At 42.4% G+C, this 13592-nt stretch overlaps 1 protein-coding gene across 1 annotated transcript; it reads right to left on the reverse strand.

Moving 5' to 3' along the window:
- Positions 1-10060: 10060 nt before the first annotated feature.
- On the reverse strand, positions 10061-12849 carry LOC132255188 (uncharacterized). Its single transcript, XM_059743052.1, has 3 exons — positions 12066-12849; positions 10813-11945; positions 10061-10712 (listed from the first exon to the last, which is right to left on the reverse strand). Exons 1-3 carry the CDS (start codon positions 12622-12624, stop codon positions 10179-10181), a joined length of 2226 nt encoding a protein of 741 aa, XP_059599035.1. The 5' UTR covers positions 12625-12849; the 3' UTR covers positions 10061-10178.
- Positions 12850-13592: the final 743 nt, after the last annotated feature.

The raw sequence follows: 13592 nt of genomic DNA on the forward strand, positions 1-13592 counted from the left end.
GGAAAGATAAATTAAAATTTGAAGTTTCATTTAAAAAGTCTAAAGATGAGCATTAGAGCTTACTTAAAATGTGATGAAATTCAAAGAATAGAAAGACTGACCCATGCCAACAACAATGCTTAAGTGCCTTAAAGAGATGAAGCCCTCCCTTGACATTGTTCAAGTGTTCCTTGGGTATTGTGTCAAATTATTGTTATTTTTTAAATTATTTTCTCATGTGTCTAAATTTTTTACTTTGTTAGACTTTATATTCAATTCTATCTAGGGTTTCTATGCCTATAAAAAGACAAATATTTTCATAACCTAGGAGTAGTAGAAAGTTTGATTATCATTACTTTGTGAAATCTTTAATATCTCAAAAAACTCTAAAAAAAACCTTATAAAAAAATTCTAGAAAGTTCTTTTGGTGAAAAGACATGGTTAGCCAATCTACATCTCAAAGGGGATTGAGGTGAAAATCATTAAGGATCATGAGGACTCCATGTTAAGGATGTAAAAAAAGAGTGTGTTTTAGTTAGAAGAAACTTGCACCTAATTAAGGTAAACAAAGTATATTTTTTAGTGTGACCGTATTTTCCTTGTGGTCGTCAACTATAGACTTGTGGTTTACCTCCGACAAAGAAGTTTAAAAGTATATATATAATCACTACAATAAATATGATGTTTCATGGCATTGTTGTTGCAATAAGTCCATGATTAATTTTAACTACTAATAAAAAAATTTGTTAGTAAAAGTTATTTTTAGTGACAAATAAAATTTTTTATCAATGAAAGTTATTTTTAGTGATGAATAATATTTGTGGCAAAAAATACTGTTTTTTAAGAAAAGTTTTGCAAATTTTGTTTCGTGACAATATAATTTCTTTAACGATGAATAGTAATTCTTGTGACTCAAACTCATGACCTGCACTTCATCACCATATTTTGAAGAGACTTTGATCATCTCTTCTATGAACCAATTGATATTCAAGTATATATAACAAACTTTTAATTGAGTTCAACATTATTTCTATTTTTATATTCATCTTGAACAACAATTAGTGTTCATATGAATGAATGAGTTAAAACTTTTTAAAAAAAAATGAGATTTAAAAAAAAAATAAAAGATAAAATCTTTAGAAAATGTAACACCATTTGAACTAAAATATAAGAAATGTCAAAATTCTTAGTAAAGGAATTTTTGAAAAAATGTAATATTTAACATAAATTAGAAGAAAAAAAAATGTCTATGTCAAATTATGAGAAACTTGCTTTTTATAAGTTTTTTTTCTCTTATTTTATATACTCATTACAATTTTTAATTATAAATAAAAATTTTGCCACAAAATTTAAAATAACATGTATTCTTCAAATTTTATATATTTTTATAAATTTCAATTATATCTTCAAAATTAGAATTATTAAACTCACATAAAAAAAATCATATAGTTGTTTTTTTTTTTTTTTCATTTTCATCAATATCGAACAATTTCTTGTGCTTTAATAAAAAAAAACTTCGTTTATAATTAATGACTATATATAATATTTTTACAAATGATTAAATATTTAAATATTAATTGTTTAATAACTTTAATAATTTTAAATTTATTATAGAAAAATGGTGCATACTTAATTAAAATAAAAGATAATTTTATACTACAAATAAGATTATGGAAAAAAATTCAAGAAAAAAATGAAATATTTAAGTTCTTGTTTATATATTTTTAATCATAAATATTTTGTATCAAAAAATAATGTTCATAGTAGAATATCACTTATTATGTGGTAATTATTCATGTGATATTTGACCACAAATAATTTTATGGAAAAAAATGGAGTTCATGCCACAATGTCATATATTGCATGGAAATAATTTCAATTATTTTTAGCAATGAAGAGTACTTTCATGGTGAAAAGTAACATTTTACCACGAACAATTTGGTAGCAAATAGTGAAGTTCATGGTAAAGTGTCATATATCTCATGAGAATTATTTGCATCACATTTTTAGTGACAAAAGTGAATTTCTAACTAAAAGTTATATTTTGCCACAAAATTGAATTTATGGTAAAACAATTCAGGGCCAAAAGTGATGTTTATTGTAGTGCATGTGTCTCATTTATTGATTTTCATACATGATCATATCTAAGTTAAATTAAAAGAAAATTCTTAATTAATATAATTGATAAACATAAAAATTATGATAATATAGTCTGGAGTACATATTCATCCCCAAGTAGTTTGGTACATCATGAATAGTATTTTAAAAGGCTAAAATTGATCTTAAAGTGTTTTGCCCAAATGAGGTAAGGGGTAAGCCTTAATGTAGAATGAGGTGTAAGCTTTAATTTAAACAAATTAATAATAAATAATTATGAAAAAAAATCAGAATATTAATACTCACAAAGCCACAAGAAAATTGACTAATAAAAAAACATAAACTTCATAATGAAAAAATTAATTATTTATCATTGTTAATAGTTTCTAATTTACTTCACTTTCCTCTCTTCAAAAAATTTAGTTCGTTCTTATGGTTTAATCAAATAGTTTTCAACATTATTTTTGCTATCACTAATAAGATCCTCCAAGTAACATAGTTATGTCCAATGGCTATATCATCCTCCATATTGGTGTTATTATGCACTCATTCTTCTTTTTTGTCCACCAATCATAACGATTATATATATTTATAAGATCAACCACTAAGGGAATCAATATTTTGCTATTCTTTCTTCTTTTCCTTTCCTTTGAAAACATTAATTGGAAGTCAATTAATTCTTATTTAATGAAAGACTAAACCAAGTTAAGACCTAATACAAAACTCATGAATTTTATATCAAAAGCTCACAAAGGCATAGATGACAATAGAACCCATTAAAACTCATTGAAAAATTTGGCTTAAGCTTCTTATGAGATATATACCAAAAGCCTTTAGACATTTTAGGCTTAGGCCTAAATAGCATGAGACTTAAACCTAAAGGAATAAGTCTCAATAACCTTTTAAAACACTAATCATGAGTACACTTTTAATTTAAATTAATAATTTCACATTATCAAGAGCACCTCCCTATGATTATATTTTCCTTTAAAAAGAAAAACTTTGTGTGTGCTTTAATAATGAGACAACTTATTAGTTTTTAGATTTTTTTTTGAATTTTTTTCAAACTTATTCTTTGAATTTATGTTTTTTTAGTTAGTATGATAAAAAATGTTGGTTTGAATAAAAAAAACTAGACACTTTAATGAAAAAAATTTCATGTCCGTTTTCTGTTTCATTAATTATTTTGTCATTGAAAGTCACCTTTTGTCACAATATGTTATATTTTGATTGTGGAAAAAATATGAACTTTTTGCACGAGAAATAGTCTTGCATTATTGTTAGAGACAACACGTCATTCATGACAAAAAGCAACTTTGTGCCAGAAAACCCAAGTTTGACAAGTGATTGAAATTTGTGGGGAAAAAGGAAAAATAAGAAAAAAGTCAATGCTTGTGTTGGAGCTATTTTCAACCTTTTATTAGTGGTAAAAATGTCTTTCCTAGAAAATAGCGAATTTTATGCCAAGAAATTAAAATTGTAGCAAAGATATTTGTATTGAAAACTAATATTTATTATAATAATTTATTTTCCAAATTCCATAGGCTTGTACCTGTAGGGACCCCTCCCCTTGGGAAACACGTGGCACGCAGCTCATAGTGACGCGTGGCACGTGTTATCAGCCGGACCATCATTATCCGGATTCCCCTAAGGATATGCATGGTGTAGACATCCTATCCGGACCGCCTCAAGGAAAGGCAAACGACGTTTCATCTTCTCCTATCCAAGGAAGAGCAAACGACGCTGGCAGAGCGTACACATCCGGATAGTCTCCACAACACATCCGGATAGTCAGCATGAGCCATCCGGATATAAATCTTCTGGATGGTCAATTAAAGTAAAGCGAGTCTTACACGCAACCACAACAAGCAGCCATGGCCCACATCCCATCACCTGCAGAATGAGAAGACAAGAGGAAGTGACAGCAAGTCACTTCCCACGATCATTCTGCATAATCGCTTCCCACGATCTCTGACGGCCGCATCACCTACCATAGTCTCTGACAGCCATTCATAGGATGATAGTGCTCCTACTAACACCTATTGTCATCATCACAACAGAAAAGATCTCCTCACCATTAATGAGAGGAACAGTACCCCTGAAGCTGGATATATATACCTTCGCACGAAGAAGAAAAGGGATCTCCTGGTAACCTCTTGATACCTAGAAAAAGGCCAACTGATTTATATATCTCTTTCTCACCATGGCTAATAAAACCATCGGAGGGTGCGTCCGGACACCCTGTCCGGATGCCTTTTGCAGGTACAACCACTGAATCAAGAACCCCTTGTGTGTTGAGAATCACGTGTCCATCCATATAGCAGCAACGTGGACCATCGGATACGCGAGGCGACAACATTGGCGCCGTCTGTGGGAAACTTTTACTTTTTATTTTGATTCAGTCACTGGCAAAGATGGCCACACCTTCCCAAAGTCGATCATCTGGTAGAGAGGAAGAAGATAATCACGAATGGCGTCAAGCCATCGAAAAAAGACAGTTGGCAAGCGAAAAACAGCTAAAAGCTCTCCTCCAGGAGACGGAGAGGTTAAGGGAAGAAAACGCTGTGTTACGCATTCAAGCCTCAACATCAGGACCTCCTCGTCGTCAGCGCTCAAAAGGCCAGGTGGCAAACTCAAAGCCAGAGCCAGAATCAATATATCCTGGGTCAACAGGAACTATCCCAGGAACGTACAACGCAAGGCCCCATGAGCCACGCACACCCATGCCTCGAGCTCCCCGTGAGGAAAGCTCAGATTCCACTCATTTCTCAGCAAAAAGACAGCGTGATAGAAAATCACAGTTGTCAAGTTCTATGCGCGCAAGACTAGGCCCACAAGAGCCTGGGAGATCAAGGCCACCAGCAGCCACAACCCGGGCGCCACGCCCCGATCCTATGATCGCTCCCATAGTGCAGAACGTACCTCCGCATCGTGACCCCATGGTCACCCTAGCGATGCGGAACGTTCATTCACACCTAGCGGAACGACCAGCTGGGAGAAACCTCCCAAACGAGCCACCCATTGGCTCCATCAGCAAAAGGCTGGATGACATGCTCTCCACGCCCTTTTGCTCTCATATCACCCATTACGAGCCCCCAAGAGGATTCCTCGTACCAAAGTTTTCCACATACGATGGGACCAACGATCCCTTCGATCACATCATGCACTATCGACAGCTTATGACGCTCGATATTGGCAACGATGCATTATTATGCAAAGTATTCCCTGCCAGCCTTCAAGGGCAGGCCCTCTCATGGTTTCATCGCCTACCTCCTAACTCTATTGACAATTTCAGGGACCTCTCTGAAGCATTCGTGGGACAGTACTTGTGCTCTGCTCGACACAAGCAGAATATCAGCACCCTCCAGAACATAAAAATGAGAGACAACGAATCCTTGAGGGAATTTGTGAAACGATTTGGCCAAGCCGTACTCCAAATAGAGGTTTGCAGCATGGATGCTGTCCTACAAATCTTCAAGAGAAGCATTTGTCCAGGCACTCCATTTTTTGAATCACTGGCAAAAAAGCCTCCCACAACGATGGACGATTTGTTCAGACGTGCTAACAAATATTCAATGCTCGAAGATGACGTGCGTGCAGCCACTCAACAAGTTTTGGTTGCCGGACGGGCTTCTAGAGATAACGCGGACAGGCATGCCAAGCCTCCAGACCGTCCAAAACCAGTTGACCGAAGACAGGACGGGCCGAGTCGTCCGAATAGGCCGCCCGCCACACCCCTATCCGTATCATACGAAAAACTTCTCCCAATGATCCAAGGGTTGTCCGACTTCAGGTGGCCTAGACCCGTCGAAACGGACCCATCCATAAGAGACCGCAGCAAGAAATGCGCCTTCCACAAAGACCATGGTCATACAACAGAGACGTGTCGATCCCTCCAGTATCTAGTTGAAAGGCTCATCAAAGCAGGACATTTAAAACAGTACCTCCGCTCAGATACTGGAGGAAGGGACGTATCTCAGCATCATAACTCTGAGGCCCCGAGGGCCCCAGTCGCCCCCAAGGCTGTGATAAACTATATCAATGGGGGCCCGTCTGACGAGGAATACGATTCCAGGCGCAAAAGGCAGAAATTGCCGCGGGCCGCGTCAATACGCGAGCGCATTAATTCCATCCGGCCGGGTCTTACTGGAGAGGGCCCTCGCCCCATAGATGGGACAATCATTTTCCCACCAGTAGATCCCACCCGGACGCTACAGCCACATCGCGACGCCCTCATCCTCTCTCTAGAAATAGGAGATTTTGATGTAAGACGTATCTTGGTTGATCCAGGCAGTTCAGCCGATCTAGTACAAGCATCAGTCATTGGCCATATGGGACACAGTCTCGCGGGTCTCGAAAACCCCGGACGAATCTTATCTGGATTCAACGGATCATCAACAACATCCTTAGGAGACATTATACTGCCGGTTCGAGCTGGACCAGTCACTCTCAACGTGCAATTCTCGGTGGTGCAAGAATTGTCACCCTTCAATATCATCTTGGGACGCACATGGCTTCACTACATGAAAGCCATCCCCTCCACATATCATCAAATGGTGAGTTTCCTCACCAATGAAGGGCAAACTGACTTGTATGGCAGCCAGTTAGCCGCTCGCCAGTGCTACCAAATAGCACGTGAAGCAGTCGCTAACCAGGAAGATGCATCTCCCCCTGAACCTAGCATTGCGCGCGACCAATAGCAATTATTGGGTCCGGTGGACAAGGATCCCCCGGTAGCAGATCCCTTACAAACAATCCAAATCTCAGAAGAGAATGATCACCTCACAAACATCAGTTCCCTCATGACACAAGAAGAAACCCAGAGCATACAGGATATCCTTCGAAGTAACCATGACATCTTCGCATGGACACATTCGGATATGAAGGGAATTCATCCCTCTATCGCCTCTCACAAGCTTAACGTCTTTCCAGCAGCCAGACCCATTCGACAGAAGATTAGACGATTTCACCCGGATAGACAAAGAGTTATCCAAGATGAAATTAACAAATTGTTGGAAGCCGGATTCATCAGAGAGGTATCTTATCCGGATTGGTTGGCAAATGTAGTAGTGGTACCAAAGAAAGAGGGCAAATGGCGAGTCTGTGTTGATTACACCAATCTCAATAATGCATGTCCAAAAGACAGTTTTCCCTTACCGCGGATAGATCAAATTGTGGATTCCACTTCCGGGCAAGGGATGCTCTCTTTCTTGGATGCCTTCTCCGGCTATCACCAAATTCCCATGTCTCCGGATGACGAAGAAAAAACAGCATTCATAACGCCACACGGCCTCTATTGCTACAAAGTCATGCCATTCGGACTCAAAAACGCTGGCGCCACGTATCAAAGATTGATGACTAAAATCTTCAAACCTCTGATAGGCCGCTCGGTCGAGGTATACATTGACGATATCGTGGTTAAAAGCAAAACTCGAGAGCAGCATATCCTCCATTTACAAGAAGTATTTTACCTCTTGCGAAAGTATGACATGAAGCTAAATCCTTCCAAATGTGCCTTTGGCGTGAGTGCTGGCAAATTTCTGGGATTTATGGTCAGCCAAAGAGGCATAGAAGTCAGCCCGGATCAAGTCAAAGCAGTCATGGAGACACCTCCTCCCAGGAACAAAAAGGAGTTACAACGCCTCACAGGCAAGCTCGTTGCGTTAGGACGTTTTATAGCCCGCTTCACTGACGAGTTGCGACCCTTCTTCTTAGCGATACGAAAAGCTGGAACGCAGGGATGGACGGACAATTGCCAAAACGCGTTGGAAAGAATTAAACACTGTCTTATGCATCCGCCCATCTTGAGCAGCCCCATGCCAAAGGAGAAGCTATATATGTATTTAGCTGTCTCAGAATGGGCAATCAGCGCCGTTCTATTCCGCTGCCCTTCGCCAAAGGAGCAGAAACCTGTCTACTATGTCAGCAGAGCTTTGGCAGATGTAGAAACCAGGTATTCAAAAATGGAGCTAACAGCCTTAGCTCTTCGAAGTGCTGCTCAAAAGCTCCGCCCCTATTTTCAAGCTCACCCAGTGATTGTACTGACCGACCAGCCCCTTCGTAGCATTCTACACAAGCCAGATTTAACTGGGCGAATGCTACAGTGGGCCATCGAATTGAGCGAATTTGGAATCGAATTCCAACCCAGATTATCCAAAAAAGGCCAAGTAATGGCCGACTTCGTGCTCGAATATTCACGAAGACCCGACCAGCACCACGAATCAGGTGAACAGGAGTGGTGGACTCTACGAGTTGACGGAGCCTCACGCTCATCAGGCTCTGGAGTTGGGCTCTTATTGCAGTCCCCAACTGGGGAACATCTGGAGCAGGCCATCCGGCTGGGATTCTCCGCGTCTAACAATGAAGCAGAATACGAGGCCATCCTGTCCGGATTGGACCTCGCTCTTGCGCTATCCGTCTCCAAACTCCGAATCTACAGCGACTCGCAACTAGTGGTAAGGCATGTCCAGAAAGAATATGAGGCTAAGGACTCACGCATGGCGCGATACTTGGCCAAAGTAAGAAGCACCTTACAGCAATTCACCGAGTGGACAATTGAAAAAATTAAGCGAGCTGACAACGGGCGCGCTGACGCCTTGGCCGGTATAGCTGCTTCCCTCCCCATCAGAGAAGCCATTCTATTGCCTATCCATGTACAAGCCAATCCCTCTGTCGCAGAAAATTCCACTTGCAACTCCATTGAAGCAAACCAAGCGGATGATCAAGAATGGACGCATGATATTGCAGAATATCTCCGGACAGGAACTTTACCCGAAGATCCTAAACGAGCGCACAAAATCCGGGTACAAGCTGCCCGTTTCACCCTGATTGGGGGGCACCTGTACAAGCGATCCTTCACAGGGCCTTATCTTCGCTGTCTTGGGCATTCAGAGGCCCAGTATGTGTTAGCTGAGTTACATGAAGGAGTATGCGGAAATCATACGGGAGGACGATCCCTAGCACATAGAGCTCATTCACAAGGATACTATTGGCCAACAATGAAGAAAGACGCGGCAGCATATGTCCAAAAATGTGATAAATGTCAAAGATACGCTCCCATTCCACATATACCATCAATCGCATTAAAATCGGTCTCAAGCCCATGGCCTTTCGCGCAGTGGGGCATGGACATAGTGGGACCCCTCCCAGCAGCACCCGCCCAAAAGAAATTCCTTCTTGTCGCCACTGATTACTTCAGTAAATGGGTAGAAGCTGAAGCATATGCAAGCATCAAAGATAAAGATGTTACCAAGTTCGTATGGAAGAACATTGTTTGCCGTTATGGGATTCCCCAAATCATCATAGCTGACAACGGTCCACAATTTGACAGCATTGCATTCAGGAATTTCTGTTCGGAATTGAATATCCGGAATTCATACTCCACGCCACGTTATCCTCAAAGCAATGGCCAGGCGGAAGCCACAAACAAAACTCTAGTCAATGCCTTGAAGAAAAGGCTGGAGCGAGCCAAAGGGAAGTGGGTGGAGGAACTACCCGGCGTCCTGTGGGCCTATCGGACCACACCCGGACGACCAACAGGAAATACTCCTTTTGCCCTCACATATGGAATGGATGCAGTCATTCCCACTGAAATAGGTCTTCCTACTATCCGGACTGATGCAGCAAAGCAAAAAGATGCCGACACGGAACTAGGAAGAAATTTGGACTGGGCAGACGAAGTCAGAGAAAGCGCATCCATCCGGATGGCAGATTATCAACAAAGAGCATCAGCGCATTACAATCGAAAAGTCAGGCCCAGAAACTTCAAAAATGGTACGCTGGTACTTAGAAAAGTTTTTGAAAATACTGCTGAAGTAGGCGCAGGAAAATTCCAAGCCAATTGGGAAGGACCCTACATAGTGTCTAAGGCAAATGAAAATGGAGCCTATCATTTACAAAAGCTAGATGGCACTCCGTTACTCAGACCATGGAATGTGTTTAATTTAAAGCAGTATTATCAGTAGAAAGTGTACACAAGTGCAAATGAGAAAGAAGTAAGTTTTATTGATATGAGTAAATGTAAATTACAAAGAGACATCCGGACCACAAAAATATACAGAAGGAAAAATTACAGCAGAAAAATTGCAAGAAGATATAAACTATCAGGGAGCAGGTTTCTCATGGAGCTTCTTTTCTTCACTTGGAGGAATTGAAGGGGTATCTCGCTTTATACCGTTCTTCTTCATGCAGCAGCGATACCCAAAGATAAATGTATCATCCACTTGTCTCTGGTAATCCGCTGCAAGTTCCTCCCTTTCCACAGCAAACTCCCGTTCAAGTTCCTCTTTTTGCACATCCAGACGCAGCTGCAAGTCTTCCTTCTGTTTCTTTTCATTCAAAACTTCTGTCCGGAGTCGACTCAATTCATCCCTTAGCCGGGCTGCCTCACCCTCCGCCTCATGAAGGCGGCCCGCAGTTGATTCTTCTTGACCCTTTGCCTCAGCCAACTCCACCCGGAGGGCTTCATTTTCCTCTCGCATGGTGGATAGACTGGCCTCAGCCTCCTCCATTCTCAGACGCAGTTGATTTTCAATCTCTTGGTGCCGAGAGGAGAAGGTCCTCATATAGTCTGCGGTCTGCAGCAGCTGAGTAAAAAGAGCGTGTTGTTGAGACATGCTGCGGAGGCCCCTCACCAGCTAACACACAAACAAGAAAAGCAAAAACATAAATCATACTACAACAAACACATCAGTGCAACAAAAAGTCAAAAAGCAAAAACACAAGACAACGGCGTACCGTTTCTATCATATCAAACATCTTAGCAGAGGGCTTGATGGCTTTCCAGTCAGGAGTAATCTGCTTTAACTTAGCTTCCAACTCCGCGTAGCTGAAAGGGCTAGCGGGAGCGGCATCATCAGCAGATTCCTCCTCGGATGAGGAAGGAGAGGGTAGCTCGTGTCCCGGAATCGGAGCCCCCATATTTTCGTCCGGGCACATAGGTCCGGATGCATCCTCAGCCGGAATTATTGCCGGAACGGCTGAGGTCTCAGTAGCCATCTCCACCTCGCCTCCATCCGGATGAGCGTCATGGGCAGAAGCGCAGCTAATTTCAATCTCTTGCTGCCGCTCTTGAAGCCGCTCAAAGAGTCCGGACTGTAGATCGCGCGTCAAACGCGGCTTCTTGAGGGGAGGCTCTTTCACCAGGACTATAGCCAGGCGATCCGGGTCGTCGGAAGGCTGACTTTGGCTTTCTGCCCCCGCTTCCTCCAACGGGGCCGTTTCAGCTGCATCCGGATTGAGGTTGCCCGGATGGTTGATAGATGCAGCTTCCTCAGCCACGTTGGCTAGACGCGCAGCCGCGACTAAGGAGGGACCTGAGTGATTCAACCCCGACATGCGCCCGGGGCCGCTTGAGATAGAATGCGGAGCAGCATTTACTGGCTCCTCTATCATTACTTCCCCCTCATAGGTAGTTTGTGGAGGAGGAAACTCCTTGGGAGGAGTGGGTTCCTTCGCATCCTTCCCATGCTTCTTCACCAGCTTCCCCCTTTTTCCTGAAGTTTTCTTCGGAGGGGAGTCCGGACCCCGCTTCTGTCCGGGAGCCTTCCGGATAGTGCCTTCAGTCTTTTTCTGATCTCTATCCTCCAGGAGCTTTCGCCGCCTTTCAGCGTCAGCTTCTTTAGCTTCCTGATAGAGTGGGAGCTCTTTCACTGTATAATGCTCCCCAGGCACTATCTCATCCTTTGCCAATTTCCTAGGAAGGATGTTGATAACATATTCCTGGGGCTCCCGGACGACCTCTGTCAAATTCCGCGCCGAGAGCAATGTTTTGTAGGCCCTCTCCTTGGGATCTATTTCAAATAATTTGCAGACACAGGCAAAGGATGCCTTTTCCACCCAATCCACAAGGTGGCCCCTCAATTCCAAACCTGCATTGTCAGCAACAAAAGGTGAGAATTCCGCCCGGAAAGATCAGAAAAAATCAGCAAAGCAAAATCTGGATTAAAAAAAAAAAAAAAAAAAAAAAAAAAATCGCAAAACAAGATTACCCGGAATTTTTAGGGTATAATTCGGAGAAAAAGGCCTCGACGGATGCTGCGATAGCCCCGCCCATCCACCCCAGACTGCCACCAGCCCCTTCGCCCCTCCCTTTGTCGAATCTGGCAGTTCTGTCACCATTTGAAGGGAGGGCAGGTGAGCGGACACACTGAAGATATCATTCTTTGCTTTCTTCAGGGAATAGACAAAGAACACTTCCAGTAGCGTCAGGTCGAGGCTGTACAGCATGTTGATGATGCTGCATCCCATCAGCACCCGGACAAGGTTGGGGTGAATAAAGATAGGGGGAATTTGAGAGAAGTGGAGGAATTCCTTGAACAACGCCGGCAGAGGGAACCGGAGCCCCGCGTTGAATTGTTCCTTTGTGAAGAGGATAGCGTTTTTTCCACCTTTCTCAGTAGGCATAGCCGCCTCCTCGTTCACCAGGTCTATCAATACGTCATGGGGGATCAGGAATCGCTCCCGGAACTCCTTTGCATTTAATTTGTCTATCGCCTTTTCGCTAGCCTCGCTGACCCGGACAGACGAAACAATCTTTTTTGGAGCCATTTCTTACCACAAAGCCAAAGCAAAATCTACACGCAAAAACAATGCAAACGGTTCAGACCAAGCAATCAGAAAATACACAAACCCTAACTCAAAGCCGTCAGAAAAACCCCTCAAAAACCCCTCCAAACAACAACAAAGTACCAACATTCAACAACAATTGCAAACGACTCGTCCAAAACAATGCCCAAGCAAGCCAGAAAGCAAGTGTAAAGAACCAGCAAACGCAACCAAAGGAACGGCAGTAGCAAAGAGATACGTACCAAATACAGCACCGAAGAAGAAGAACGGGTACCGCCTTGATACGAAATCACCAGCAGCAAACCAACAAAGTTGCGATACAAAAGCACTGGTACAAAAGAGCTTTCGGAGTCTTTTTTTTTCTCGTTTCTCAGAAAAGCAAAGGGCGTAGAAAAAGCAGTAAGAAGAAAGACTCTCAAGAGAATGCAGTAGGAAAAAATACAAAAAGAGGTACAGTACCCTATTTATAGCAGGACAGCCCCTCGGAAAGCCAAACCAACAGCCATGTTATCATTGAAACGACATATTGTCTGGGGATACGCAGGGTCGGCGGCTCGTCATAAAAAATGCCTTTTTGGCTTCCGCACCCCCACTCGCCACGTGGCCCAGTCAGACGAAGGGACTTCTTCAGTTTTCAAAAGCCAGTTATTTTTAACCCGCCCATTTTTTGGGCAAAATAGGCAAGTTAAAAAGGGGGGCAATGTAGGGACCCCTCCCCTTGGGAAACACGTGGCACGCAGCTCATAGTGACGCGTGGCACGTGTTATCAGCCGGACCATCATTATCCGGATTCCCCTAAGGATATGCATGGTGTAGACATCCTATCCGGACCGCCTCAAGGAAAGGCAAACGACGTTTCATCTTCTCCTATCCAAGGAAGAGCAAACGACGCTGGCAGAGCGTACACATCCGGATAGTCTCCACAACACATCCGGATAGTCAGCATGAGC

Source organism: Vitis vinifera, chromosome 15 (genome assembly GCF_030704535.1).
Source record: "Vitis vinifera cultivar Pinot Noir 40024 chromosome 15, ASM3070453v1".
NCBI lineage: Eukaryota > Viridiplantae > Streptophyta > Magnoliopsida > Vitales > Vitaceae > Vitis > Vitis vinifera.